This window comes from Lissotriton helveticus, chromosome 12, assembly GCF_964261635.1.
Source record: "Lissotriton helveticus chromosome 12, aLisHel1.1, whole genome shotgun sequence".
NCBI classification, from domain to species: Eukaryota; Metazoa; Chordata; class Amphibia; order Caudata; family Salamandridae; genus Lissotriton; species Lissotriton helveticus.
In genome coordinates, this window is record NC_136073.1 from 465236520 (window position 1) to 465252170 (window position 15651).

At 42.2% G+C, this 15651-nt stretch overlaps 1 protein-coding gene across 2 annotated transcripts in view; it reads left to right on the plus strand.

Moving 5' to 3' along the window:
- SLC12A3 (solute carrier family 12 member 3) overlaps nt 1–15651 on the plus strand; it is a 331781-nt gene that overhangs the window by 249940 nt on the left and 66190 nt on the right. For both annotated transcript variants that reach the window (XM_078671397.1, XM_078671398.1), the window contains exons 20-22: nt 2200–2283; nt 6897–6998; nt 12436–12547. In XM_078671397.1, the coding sequence (XP_078527523.1) occupies nt 2200–2283; nt 6897–6998; nt 12436–12547 (298 nt within the window). The remainder of the gene's footprint in view (nt 1–2199; nt 2284–6896; nt 6999–12435; nt 12548–15651) is intronic.

Sequence of the window (15651 nt, forward strand, 5' to 3'; positions counted from 1 at the left end):
TTGGGACCGAATCCAAACCACTGAAGTGTACGAAAAAGGTATGACCATTCAACTCTATCAAACGCTTTTTCAGCATCCAAAGCGATGGCTGCTAGAGAATGAGACACATGTGAGGCTTTGGATAAAATATCAAAGAATAGACATGTGTTGTCTGTAAGAAGCCTTCCTTTAACAAAACCGATTGCTCAGTACCCACCAAATCAGGCATGAGAGATTCTAACCGCAATGCTAGAGCTTTCGAAAAGATTTTATAATCAATGTTAACAAGGGATATGGGTCGATAATTCTTACAATATTGGGGATCTTTACCGTCTTTAGGGATAAGGCAAATAATAGCGTCAGAAAAAGAACCAGCAGATGCACCAGACTGCACAAAAGAAAGTATAAGAGAATGCAATTTGGGGATCAGTAAGGATGCAAAATGAGAAAAGAATTCTACAGTGAGACCGTCTGGGCCAGGAGCTTTATCCATTTTAAGAATCTTTAGGGCAGCGTGAAGTTCTTTTTGTGTAATATCAGATTCTAGACAAGAAAGATCTGGGTGTGGTTCAGGTGGATAATGAATTTTGGATAAGAACTGGGATGTAGAGTGGTCAGAAGAAGGGGTTTCAGATGTATATAGTTTTTATAAAATTGAAGGAATTAATTTAATATCTCATCATCCTTATACTTTCATGAGTTGTCAGTACCAAAAATAGACTCTATGTTAAGCTTGTTTTGTTTAACTTTTAAATAATTAGCTAACAATTTTCCAGCTTTTTTTTTGGCCCCCGTAAAATTTCGCACTAGATTTAAGTAAGTAATTCGAAGCATTGTTAGTGGTATCTTTATTGAATTGGAATTTAATCTTTAGGAGTTCGGATAAGCAGTCTTTAGATTTGGAAGTGTAATAGGAGTGTTCTCATTTTTTGATCTTGGCTAATAAAGCATTTGTGACCTGCTGAGCTTTCCTACGTTTGTTGGAAACAAAACGAATAATAAAGTCTCTAGCTGAGGTTTGAAGGCATCCCAAATTACCTGAAAGGACAGTTCCCTTCTTTTTTTACCTTTTCTTCTCCCTTTCTGTTTCCCAATCAGAGTCAAAGTCTGATGAGGAAGTTTAGGCCCTGTGCCCCACAAATGAGCGATGGTGCCCACCACCTGCAAACACAGTCACAATTTAAGCTCTGGATTTTGCTAAACATCGCTTTCCTTCCCCTAAAATGTTCTAATGGATTGGGAACAGTAACACTAGAATCACTGTGAAATAATCCTTTTGTCGCTGATAGGACTTTTTGTGGCATTACACCGACAGTGCCTCTCCCCTATTCCAGCACAGACCCAGCTCCAGACAACTTCACCAATCCCCATGTGCATGGTGGGAATGGAAACTTACAACATCCCTGGCAAAAATGATAAATTCAGCCCCCATTTACAGAGGTGCTAATGCGCACTAGAACCAAAGAAATTCTTTCAATTTGCCGCTTGGATCTGTAACTTGCACCACCATTCTTGGAGGCTGAAACCAGCCTCCAAGTGCAAAAACCAGCCTCCTCGGGCTCCAGCCTCCCTTGGGATTGCCCACTTGCCATTCCGGCCTTGCCAATGTGTCCACACGGTTTCACCCACTAGACCAGCCTGTTGTGAGAAAGCATTAGCAGGGCAACTCTTGGTCGGATATGTTTCTAAGCAGTAAAAGCAGAGAAGGATCCATTTACAAATTACAAATGGTGGCTGAAAGGGCCTCTCAGTCTGCCAGTTACAAAATGGCGGCTGCAATGGTCAGGATCTCTGAGATCACAGCACCTATTTCTGGAAAATCCTGTCAGCACAAATTGGACTGTGGTCATATTCCAGCTGCAAGTCAGCAGGACAAATTTGTCACAGTGGGCTGGTCATGTATCACAGCCTTAGCTAGCCTTTACTTTTTGGCCAAGAGGACTCTACATGCTAGATTTTCCTGAGGTCATTCTCACATTGTTAAAAGCAATGCTACAAATCCCAGAATGCAATGTGCTTTAGGTAACAATCTATAACAGGCCAAATGTGTCAAATAACTCGTCATGAGACCATTGCAGTTGAGCCAGTCATGCCAGTTTGTTAGTTTATGCGTTTTAGTACTAGCTTGCCGCAGCAAGGCTATTCTCGGCGCCATTACAAACTCAGGCAATGCATTTTAATGATGCATCTTCTAACACAGGGTCTCTTCCCTCTTTCCAGTTAATCCAGTCTTCCAGCAAGACGATGCACCGAAAATGAAAGAAGATGGAGCGAATGGCGTGGGCCCTACTGCCAACAATACATGTGAGTTACCAGCAGGAATGAGTTCAGAATACATTCTCTCTGCCATTAAACTTCTGTTAAAGTATCTGACACCTTAATCATTGGACCAGCTGCATGACTAGAATTTGTACGTCCTGTTTATAATAGAGAAATAGATTAGGCACACATTTTATTTATAGAAAATATTTGATGTTGCTGGGACTGTGAGCAAGAATATATTTTTAGGCTAGTTTTAACACCTACAAAACAATAGATTATTCAAATAACATCCTTCTTCGGATCCAGCTGTCGTTTCTCTAGTCCCTTCCCTTTTCCTGATCTCTCCATCTCTCTGATCTGTCCAAAAAACACTGGCCCATCCAGCCTCCAATCCATTCACTTGTCTCTCGGGCCATGCATCAACACACCCATCCATACACCTGCCTTACACTCTCATTAGCCCACCCTCATATCTGTCCAATCACCTGTCTCTGAGCTGTACCAAATACGGGGAACCTCCTTTACAATGCAGTAATGACACCGCAGTGCCATTACAACGCGGGTTTCACAACGCAAGTCGTTACCATGACTTGCGCTGGAGGGCGCTCTAGGCTAAGGCCAGCACCGTCCCTACTGTACGTAGGCTGGAGTTGGAATAGTAAATCTTACTATTCCTAAGTCCAGCACCCTACAGCCCAAGTTGTGGTAACGACTTGCGTTGTAAAACTTGCGTTGTGATGGTCTGCAGTGTTTTATACCGCGTTGTACCATCATACATCCACCAAATACACACACACACATATTGCCTTACATCCATCCACGTTTCTTTCGCCCCTTAAATCTACACACTTATGCACCCTCCTGTCTACATCCCATCATTGTACACCAAGCTGTCCATTCATTCCTCGGTCCAGTCATTCATTCACCCATCCGTTCTTCAATGAATCCATCCACATCTTCATCCATTCACCTGTGCACACGCACTGATGATGATCAAACCCATCTGTCACCTCATCCATCGATCCATTAGAATTTCTGTTCAGCTAAACACTCACCTAGATGCGCATCCACTCGCTCTACCTGTCTGCCACCCCCACGGTAAACCCATCTATCTATCTCTCCATACATTCAGCTTTCTGTCCGTGCCTGCATCCATGCGTCTGTCCTTTTGTGTCCTTGCGTTCATCCATCCCTCCATCTGACCATCCAACCGTCCATCCACTCGTCCATCCATCCACCCACCCACCCCCAGCCACCATCTAGGCATCTCTTTTATTTCCTATGTGTCAGTCTGTTTGCTTCTCTGGTTGTTTTTCCCTGAACTATCCATTTCTACTTATCGGAAATCACATTTTAGGCAGAACATCAAATCCAAGTTTGCATCATCGTCTGAATAATACTAATTTACTTTTTTTCAAATCCAAAGCAATGTTTTCGTAAAACAAACCTGCATCTTTACTCCTAATTAGAAATCTTCCAGGGTAAACCATCCTGTGCCAGCTCTTGGGTAGTTAGTTGAGAATTTATCTTATACTCTTGCCAGGCTTTTCGCCCAAATCGTTAAGATCTCAGGGACCATTTACCAATATCAATATCTTCAATATTAATAGGTACTTAGTCTGTGATGGAATTATGACATCCATGCCCCATCAACTCCCCAGGGTAACTAAGTTGAGCAATACAGGCCTAGCTGAAGGAAGTGGTGTAAAGGTTGAGATTATATACATTATAACAGCTCCCATACTAATAATAAAAACAGCATCTTCGGCCGCAGTTGTTATGTTGTTTAAAAAGAACGACTCTTTGATTAAACCTTATATTTGTACAAATATGTACAGTAAAAGTTAGAATCAAACACTAGAAATCACACAAATTAAAAAAGCAACAAAATGCCACAAAATACTACTGTACTAATACATGGAGCCCACTTTACAAACAATGTGTATGGTTTGTGATCACTGACTGATCTTCAAATATGTGCTGTTTATTTGAGAGATGGGAGGAACAAGATCTTCCTCAAAGTTACTGGTGACACCGGGTCAAATGCTTCACACTTAGGGCGGTACATATTTTGAAACCAAAGAGGGAAGGGCAGTATTCTTTAGGGACCCCCAAGAGAAGTTGGGTTGTGGCTCCCAGGGGAGCAAACAAAAGTTCACATAGGCCTACTTTGAGCTTTTGGATGTGGACTGCTCACAAGCCTGTGGGTGCTGGCCTCAGTAGAGCAATTTGTTTTCAAAAAAAGTTACCTGGCCACCAATTTCAGTACTGCTAATTAATACTGCAGATTCGAAATACAACGCAAACAATCATTGTACTTCACTTTCATATTTGTATTGATTCAACTTCATTTTAAACAACTATTCATCACTCTTGATGCATAGGAGGAATACACATTTCATTCAGTATATTGTGCGACTCAAAATTATATGAAAAACATTTTACAAAAACATATTAGAAAGTCAAAAACAAAGACAAAACACTGTTGTATTTGCATCAATTAATTACACCAGTCCAAAATTTCAACAATTGCCTGTCAAAATTCAAATTCTATGTGGCACTATGACAGGCAGACTGCGGGGAAAATTATTTTTTATAAAAGTTCGCTCTCGGGGTATATTTCATTTATGACACCCTCACTAGAGTCCCATTCAATGTTGGTCCCTCGCAGACGATTAAGACGTGCCGACGCGTTTCCAATCCCCGTCTGCATTGGGGGATTATCATCCGGGCTTTAGACCACGGTGTAATCCTTATAGCTTTTGATGGGGTTCTTTTGATGGTCCACGTTCTATCCTGGAGTCTTCGTACATCTATTTCGATGACTCCCCACTTGTGTTCGTGTTTCCAGACACAGTCAACTTAGGACGTTTTGAATTCACCTTGTGTGAAAGGTTCCTCTTCTACCAGATGAATTGCATCCTCATCTAAATTTGATTCGGAAAGTGGCATATCTCACCAAAGATGCATGTTTGGTGAGAGATGCCACTTTCCGAATCAAGGTGGAAGAATACTGAATCTATGCCAGAAGAACACAGCTGCAAAGAAATGATACTGCCCCAAATTTAGATGAGAATGCAATTCATCTGGTAGAAGAGGAACCTTTCCCACAAGGTGAATTCAAAACTTCCTAAGTTGACTGTGTCTGGAAACACAAACACAAGTGGGGAGTCATCGAAATAGATGTACGAAGACTCCAGGACAGACCGTGGACCATCAAAAGAACCCCCATCAAAAGCTATAAGGATTACACCGTGGTCTAAAGCCCTGATGATAATCCCCCAATGCAGAAGGGGATTGGAAACGCGTCGGCACGTCTTTAATCGTCTGCGAGGGACCAACATTGAATGGGACTCTAGTGAGGGTGTCATAATTGAAATATACCCCGAGAGCGAACTTTTATTAAAAAATAATTTTCCCCGCAGTCTGCCTGTCATAGTGCCACATAGAATTTGAATTTTGACAGGCAATTGTTGAAATTTTGGACTGGTGTAATTAATTGATGCAAATACAACAGTGTTTTGTCTTTGTTTTTGACTTTCTAATATGGTTTTGCAAAATGTTTTTCATATAATTTTCAGTCGCACAATATACTGAATGAAATGTGTATTCCTCCTTTGCATCAAGAGTGATGAATAGTTGTTTAAAATGAAGTTGAATCAATACAAATATGAAAGTAAAGTACAATGATTGTTTGCATTGTATTTCGAATCTGCAGTATTAATTAGCAGTACTGAAATTGGGGGCCAGGTAACTTTTTTTGAAAAAATGTATTAGACGTCCTGCCAGGCTCCCCGAACGGACGAAACCCCTTTGGTTTAAACTCAGTAGAGCAAGGCAGGGTTTCAGGACCCCTAGGGCCTGGTTCACAAAGGACCTCCGCACTAGTGGTGGCCGCCACCCTCGTCTGTGAGCACGGAGATGGCTGTCTCCGAAACATGTAGGGAGTTTGGCATGTTGTAACATTCAAAGAATCGTTGTAACAGCATTGGAGACTTGTGGATTATTTGTGCTCTGTGCGGCACCGACTATTGGATTGATATATAAATATATATGTGTGAGTGTGTAGTTTATATGGAGCAGACTATGTCCAAGGGCACTGGAGCACCTTACATGAGCACCCGATTACAGTACCCAAGGCCAGCTTCATTCTATTTCAAGAACAGAAGATTGAGTGATTTGCCCAGCCTCAAAAGATGTTGAGTAAACACCAGGGCTTGAACCTGGTTCCCCAGATCCAAAGTCAGCTGCCCTGGCCGTTAGACCATATCCATATTTCTCAACTTATGTGTGAAAGTCATAGACAAGTGGTATGGTTGTGCATGATCATGTATAGTGAGCAATTGCTTTGTGAGGCAAAACAAATAGGAGCAATAAAACTGGAAAGTTCACCAGGAGTCTTGCTTGGGAATACTTGCAAGGGTTTGTCTTAAAACTGGACTTGAGGATATTGTTCAGCAACTTGCACTTCTGTGCAAACAGGGCTAATCATATTAATTATTACATATAGACCAGGACTTTTGAGACCACTAACAATCAGTTTGGGAATGCTGGTATAGCAGAACAGGGGTGTAACTGAGGGTAAAAAGCCTTTAAGGCTACTCGGTGAGGTTCAAAGTATCCAAGACTGAAACTTTTAATGTGTCTCTTCACAGTAGACCCCGAAGCCCTGACTGCTGAACAACAAGCAAACACAATTTTCCAGACTGATCAAGGCAAAAAGACCATTGACATCTACTGGCTCTTTGATGATGGAGGTAAGGCTGCAGTGTACCACATAGAGGATTTCTAATGGTTACTCTACATTGGCATAAGCTCTCTAAAACAATTCCCCTAGCCTATGCGGTTTCACAGCGTTCACTCTTTCTAGGATTAAGAATGTGTGTGGCCATGTCTTCAGATGAAGGAACGCTGGATTTATTGAGCAGCTACACCTTTTATCTAACCCACACAAAAGGTAGTGCTTGAAAAGTACTTTAGGTTTAAAGGCCAGATTCCTTCCCCTGCTGCTGAAAGTACTTTAGGTTTAGAGGCCAGGTTCCTCCCCTTGCTGCTGGCACTGTGAGTTTAAAGGCCAGGTCCTTTCCCCTTCTGATAATGTAGGTTTATTTAAAGGCCAGATTCCTTCCCCTGCTGCTGGAACCCATGGGTGTTCTGTTCTGCTGTTCTGAAAGGTGTATGTTTCCAAATGCTAATGTGCAACTCTATCTGTGTACTCGTTTTGTCAGTCAAATAAGATGCAATGCTCCCTACCACTTACATGAAAATACTCAAGCCACATGTGTTTTTTTACGATTAACACCTCAATCAAAAGTAGACGTAGTAAAAGAAAATGCAAGCTCAAAATTGCAAAAAGCTGGCAAAATTGCAAAGAGCTTGCATTTCCCACCTCTTTCAAGAGGGACATTTATGTTTTACTTTAGTGCTGTCACAGTTCCCAGTAGCAATGTTTCTCTGGAGAGTGAAATAATAGACGTTTCTATAAAAAAGCAGAACACACAGCATGCAGATAATTGTGACACGGGAAAAGCAGGGCATACCAGCTAAAGTGAGCACAAATTATAAAATAATGCGCACCTTAGCCTGTACCCCAGACCAGCAGAAATAATTGAAGAGCAGTTTAAAAACTGTACAAGGACAAAGTGTGCAACTGTGTTCCTGTGCCAGGTAATAGCCGACCAGACTCTTTATGTGAGAAAATAAAATACCATTAAAATTCATGCAATTTTCTTGAGTGCAACCATCATATATCTGGGCATGTTCATGTTCTCCACTCCCTGGTAGTCCCAGAGATCCCCCGATAGGTTCAACAATCCAGCGAGAGGCGGGAAGAGCCATCCACCATCTCCGAGCTCTCTTCTGCAAATTTAAAATACAAACTTTTAAAGCTGTTTTTCACTTTTGTCTGGAAGCACATCCTGATTCAACATGCTGCTTTTTGAACAGGCTGAATTATTATTTAGGAAATATAGGTATATTCTTAAACCGCCAAACAACTAATGATGGGTGTTTGCACTTTGTGATCTAACATTTGTTGAGAGCCAGGAAAGTTTGCTACTTTCAGCACATAGCCACCAAAGGTGATGATGGATCTATGCTCATCTCCTTGCCTGATGGAAAAATTGAAAGTTGGGGGTTCAACAAACATAAAGAAGCAAATATGGGCACAGGGACAGTGTGTGTTTACCAGGCACAGAGACCTCTCAGTTCACATGCACTTAAAGGCTGATCTTGGCCAACCCTTCTTCAACTGTTGATAAGCATTCTAGAGACTTCTTGGCACTCCCTGTTGGTGTCTAACAACCTGTTGGGCTTGCTGGGAGCTTGCGAGCACTTCCAGGGGCTACGCCAGCAGAACTTCTGTAGTGCATCAGGCTGAAACCTAGCCTTGAGCACATGTAACCCTAAAACCTTGCATTCAGGAAACACTGCAGCAGGGTCCACACAGCTTCGAGTTGCTGGAGATCTTCCAAGCGCTCGAATGGGACTCCAACTTGTATTCATGACCGTAGACAGTTCAGCAGTAGCGCACTGCTAATCATTTTAAGCTCATTCAGGTTGCGTTTTTTAGCTATGTCTTTTTTGAAGCTTCTCCTTGGAAAGTGAATTATTTATGCCACACTATGACTTAATTTGGCAGTTTTAAAATGGACTTTGGCAGTCACTTGGCTAACATTATTTACAAAGCCTTCTAACCATTCTATTGACCCTATCCCTAGCGACTTTGCAATTCACTTTTACATCTACACGCTTCGCTACTGGACTAGGCTTGTTAACCTCTCCCTCACCCAAGGCTCCTTTCCTGTTGCCCTCAAAACAGGTCAGGTTACCCAACTTCTAAAGAAACCTTCTGCTGATGTGAAGGGCCTTAACAACTTCTGCCCTTTCACCAACCTCCCTTTCCTTTCTAAAATCCATGAAAATTATGTTGCGGAGCAACTCTCCCAACATATCAAGGACAACAACCTTCTTGATGAATTCCAATTCGGCTTCAATCAAGGCTGTGGCTTTGAAACAGCCCTGCTACAAGTGATCGATGGATGATGCTCTACAGGTACTCGACTCAGTCAATTCCTGTCTCCTGATCCTTCTGGACCTATCTACTGCCTTTGGCACTGTTAACCATAAAACTCTTCTGAACACATTATAACAAAGAATGGGCTTTGAAGGCACAGTGCTGAAATGGTTTGAATCCTACCTCTCGGTTAGATCTCAGATGATCAAAATAGCAAACTGCCTCTCTACATCAAAGGCTATGTATCAACGCGTCCCTCAAAGTTCGATCCTCGCGCCCACCCTCTTCAAACTTTACATGGAACCACTGGAATACCTTCTAAAATAATCTAGATCCTTTATCACCTCAATGCTGATGACACTCAACTCTACCAAAAGGTGTGCTCTGCACACATTTCATTCTTCAACACCACCCTCAACTCCATCCAAGGTTGGATGACATCTCATCATCTAATTCGGAATCCCTCAAAAACTGAATTCCTTCTTCTCTCTACCTCAAACTTTCCTCCTCCTATTCAATCATGGATGGATAATCTGAACATTCTTAACAACAAACCCACTATTGTTGACAGTGTCAAATCCCTAGGTGTCATCCTGGACAAAAGACTCAACTTACATTCCTAAATCAACATCATGGCCAGGAACGCACGCTACCAACTACCAAGTTTCATTCCAGAGCAAGACCTGAAAATTCTGGTCCAATCTTTGGGTCTCTTCAGACTGGACTACTGCAACTCTCTCCTTGCTAGCCTTCCCAAATTGCACCTATCCCATCTAAAATCCATACTTAATTCAGCTGCACGTTTCAACTATGGAGCCAAACGAAATTATGATATCACACCTATGCTGATTTCTCTTCTCTGGCTTCCCATTGAAGCTAGATCAATGTACAAGACTGCCTGCATCACCCATAAAGCCTACACACCTCCACCTCTCGCTAGTCTCTAACTGCCCAACAAACTCAAAATGTCGGGCGGCTCGAGATCTTCTCACAATGATGACATTTTTTGCTTGAATCGCCAACTTTCAAAAAGAAAAGACTCCTTTCGCAATCCTTCTCAGGCAATGCTATTAGAATTTGGAACTCCTTACCACCAATCCTTCGGACCACCACCTCCTTTCGGACTTTCAAAACAGAGCTTAAAACTCTTCTCTTCCAAAGACAGTTCTATCATTACTTCACCTCATTTCATGATCCTGACTGCCACACGTCACTCATGAGTGCCCAATTTTTGTAAAGATGTGTTCTGTATTTGTATCACCCATATTCGTGCCACCTTTTCGTATCTTATAATCCTGAATGTATCTGTAACTTGTTATTATGTAACTTTCATCCTGAGCACCTATAAGAAGTGTGGCTCAATGGTTAGAGCGGCAGACCCTGATGCAGAGGTCTAGCCCGGGACCAGGGTTCAATTCCCCGCCTCGGCGGGTCTTGGGCTCCAAATTCCACGGACCTGATAATTCTCGCCTCGGTGCCTATTCCAAACATTGAGTCCCACTCTGCAACTCTGGGCAATAGCTTGCTTAATCTCCACAACGGCCCCCACAACGCTAAGGATGCCTGGCCTCCACCCTGGGGGTGCCCAGGAGTGGACACCTCACAGGGAAAGCCAGGATGGGTTCCACAGCGGTATTCGTACAAGCGCCTTGAGACCCTTGCGGGTGAGTAGTGCGCTATACAAGTATCAATTTACATTTTTCCATGCTACTTTCATACCTTATGTAATTTACTTTGTTCTTTTGTAAAGCTCCCTGGAGCCAAGAAACCTTGTTGGGCATTAAAATCATATTTTTCGGTAACATTAGAATGATCATAACCTTTAGTCATCCAGAAAATATTATTTTAGTTTTTTGTAAAAGTGCTGCCAGCTATAAGGTTTTTAATTATAATATTTGCCCTTTTGTGTGGAACACTTTAAATTTGAAAATATACTTGAATTTATCAGATTGCAATACAAGCTGTGGTTCAAATTGTCTATCAATGGAAGGAGTTATGCTGGTTATATTATTTAGAATACACCTTGCCGTCTTCGGACTGTGGTTTTGTGTTTTACTCATGGTTGGTTATGTGTGCATTTTATTCACTTGCGTCTTTTGTAGGATGGTTGCACTGCAACCTCATTTTTAGATGGTATAACCTATCTCAGTGTTGATGTTTCTCTCCTGCAAGATGAGGATCAAAAACACTACAGACTGTGCTGGGCATTGTGGGGTTTCTCCTAGGTGTCTACCAATAGTTTTTGTTGCCAACATTGAACCTACATGTAGACTTGTGGTGCAAGTGCTGACAGCTGACTATTAGAGCAGGCGTAATCTGTGTGAAACTGGCACATTCTGTAGCACAGTTGGGTGCACTGTTTGCCACAACTTAGTATTTAATGTGGCAGAAGGACGACCATACCCTGAGGACATTGACAGGTAGCTTGTTTGACCAAGCAATGGGATTGCCCTACTGCCCTGCCAGGTATTAGTGATGCAAAGGTGAGACGAAATCCACACCCCCTTACCAACACTGAGGCACAGCTACATTCTCAGTCTTTCTCCTCCCAAAGCAACTCAAGCTCAATAACAACCTCCCAACATATCCCTAGAACAAAGCTCACTGCATGAATATGTGATCTTACCATTTGCTTTGCCAATGCTAGTTTAATAAGTGAACAGTTTATCGAAGATGCCATCCTCCAGTGTGGCCAGATTTCCAGTTATGGAATTCAAATCATTGTCTACCTCTTGCATCATAGGAATATCCATGGCAACCATTTCAATGTATAGGACCAGCATTCACAGCTGATTCCTAAGCAATGTGAAGGCTGAGTACTTAGCAGAGGTATACCACGAATTGCACCACTATGTTTTATTACTATGAGAGCTTCATATCTAGAGAAAGCAAATTGATCAGGCGCTGCTTACAAACTGTTGCTATGATATGAGTGCGTAGTGGTTAATGCTTTGGTGCCTTTTCAAAAGTAGAAAATGTCAATGTATTGTGATTTAATGTTTCATAGCAGTGTGTACACAAACTTCAATTTGAGCACTCCGACCAGATTCATAATAGCCTCTCCCACATTCTAGGAATGGGAAATTGTGCTGTGTGACAACTGATAACATAGTTACAGAGTTTCAGCTCTTCAGCATATCAAATAGTATATAATCTAACACCTTTTTGTTCTCTGTCAGGTATGACCCTCCTGATTCCATATCTCCTCAGTCGCAAGAAGAGGTGGGGAAAGTGCAAAATCCGGGTATTTGTAGGTGGGCAGATCAACAGGATGGACGAAGAAAGGAAGGCGTAAGTTTCCGCCCAAGAAGTGACAATTCTGTGCAACTGTAGCCCCATCCTAATAAAAAACAAATGTATCACAGGATGATGAATTTACTGATGATCAAGAGCCTGATTCTTTTTGTGCATTGTATCAGCTCACTCACAAGTCAGTTGCTTTGTAAATGATTTTTTCAAGGATACTGGGCTCTAGATGGGTGTAAGAAAAAATGCTAAGTCCACTCCCTAACTCACATTTTCTCTTGGTGAAATAAATGTATTTTTCTGTAGCATAAACCTATGTCGTATAGGGTATAAGCTCTCAGAAAAGATTATTAAAGTGTTCCTGCTCCCCATCACCAGACTCTTCCATTACTGCATATAAAGGTAGACAGACAGACAGACACACACACACATACTCAGACACAATTACACACATTCACACACTCTCTTTCTCTCTCTCTCAACATAAGGTCAAAGTGATGTTATAGTTAACAATTGTAATTATATCTTACTTTAGATTGGAAAAAACCTAGAAATTCTGAGGAAAAACCAAAGGGAATAATACTATTATAGTTAGGTGAAAATTTCAGTGATAACGTGATGTTTAAAGTAAAAAACACACTGAAATTCACCAGTTATGATTATCTGTAGCAACTATAACTCGTGCCCTAAAGTAACTACAACTTGCACCCGTGCCATGCACAGTCTTGTCATCAATGTTGTCATTTCATATGTTACAGTCAAGTTATCAGTGATGATCATGTCATGAGCGATGTAATATGTGGGATACTTAGCAGTGTATGGCGAGGGTGCGAGTTATAGTTACTTTAGTGCACAAGTTATAGTTACTAGAGATAACTATAACTGGTTCATTTCAGTGTTTTAATTTAGTTTAAAATGTTGTGTTTCTATGATCATTTTTCAGTCGACAAAATGCAATAATTAAATCAACCACAGGAGGGCCTTGCACTCTAGCTGAAGTGCATAGAGCTCTTGCTAAGAGTGCTTTTGAAAAATATAGTAAGTTCTCCTGGCGTCAATGATTTAATGACTCAGGAGACAAAAAGTTCTTTTTTTAAATGTTGTTGGGAGCCTGCTTCTCTCCCAGCACCCCCCTACCCAACAACATAAAAAAAAATGCTTGCTGGTGCCGCCGTGCCTAGGAGAACCACCATGCTGAAAGAATTACATTTAAAAAGGCCTTGCAGGGCATTTGCGGGCACTCCTAGAAGGAGCAGTGAATAGTAAATGAGCGGCTCCTGACGCTCATTTATATTTCTTTTATTTTTGGGTGTCCCGGTGCCTACCCGTGCCACCCTTTTTTATAATTATTGGGGAGGCTGGCATGAAGCCCCTCCTGAGACTTTACAGGCCCTGGGAACACAGCCTCCAGGGCTGTATTCTATTATTTTGGGGAGGGGGGCATTCGGCCCCCCCATCGAGCCTGTATGGGCCCACCCCTTTTCCTGGGGCTGTTTTCTTTTTTATAGTGAGGGGGCTGCACGGCCCCCATTCCTGAGCTGCTAGTGGCCCTGGGAACCCCATCCAGATTTGCTTGTTGCACCCACATGCCGACTGGCTCAAGTTCTCCGCCAACACTCATTTTTATTTTGTTTCATTCTATATAATTTTTAATATTTTGGGCATTAAAGGACAACATAAGTTTCTGCTCAGTGCTTTTGGCACCTTTCGGGTGCTTCATCAGTGACATGATTATGTAATGACCTTGTTAGACTCGTCAGCCTTAGGGTGGTCTTCCCCCAACATTTTGCTTTCCTTCTCCATTTGTGCTGGCCTTAGGACTCTGAGCACCTTACCACTGCTAACCAGTTCTAAAGTGCATGTGATCACTCCTTGGAAAATGGTAACATTGGCTTATACCCAATTAGCATATTTAAAGTACTTCTAAGTCTCTGGGGAAGGGGCACTATGTGTGCCCAGGACCTATAAATGAAAAGCTACTAGTGGGTCTGCAGCACTAATTGGGCCACCCACCTAAGTAACCCATTAAACATGCCTTAGGCATGCCATTGCAGCCTATGTGTATAGCTTTTACAACTGCCATATTGACCTGGAAAAATAAGCCTTTTGCCAAGCCCAAACCTTACTTTTTACTACATATAACTCAATGTATTTAAAATGTTAGACATGTACTTTTAAGTTTTACATGTCCTGGTAATGGAAAAGCTCCTACATTTCTGTTTCATCATTGCAAGGCCTACCTCTTCCATAGACTAGCATTGGAGTTACCTTATTGCATTTAAAAAGCTGCACTTTCGAAATGGGAGCAGGTTCCCAGTTCATGTTTGGTGGTGCCTTTGGAATTGTAATGAAAAGTCCTAACTTATGATGAAGTAAGATTTTAAATTTCAGATTTGAAAATGCCACATTTAGAAAGTTGCCATTTCCTACCATAGCCTTGTAGTGCCTGTAGCCTGTACCGGGGTCAGCTGACTGTTGAGCTTTGTGTATTCCTCTTAGACAGCCGCACACAAAAGCGAGCTTAGATGTGCCTGGATGGGCTATCACTGTCAGGATGGGTACAAGGACCTAGGCACAGCCCCAATTACACTTGAATAGGCTGTGTCCTGCCTCCACACAAAGGGCTGCATATCCCCTGTAGTTAGACTGGATCCAGGACAGGAAAGGCAGGATGCCTGGGGACTTCAAAGGGAAACTTCTAGAAGCTTCTCCCCCAGTTCAAAGGTACAACTGGGTATAAATACTGGACCTCATGAACCATCATTGGGGTACACTTCTGGACCTGTGGATACTCTGCCATGAAGAAGGACTGCTGTGCTGCTGAAGGGCTGCCACTCTGCTGGACTGCTGCCCTGCCAGACAACTGCCTTGATGTGCTGACCTGCAACCCTTTTGCCATGCGACAAGGACTGGACCTGCATGTCAGACCACTGCAAACCTCACCTTAAGCTCACAGTGTGGCCTCGCAGAGACGATTAGAACCAACTCCACAGTCCCTTTCCTCTTATATGTAATGTGTCTCAACTGTACAAGGAAGAAGGCTGGGGCACGGGGGGTCCTGAAGTTTCTTGAGCAATATTATTTCAAGGAGCATTAGGCAGCATCTTAAAGAGAGAAGGACAAGGTCAGGAACTCTGGAAACATTTAGG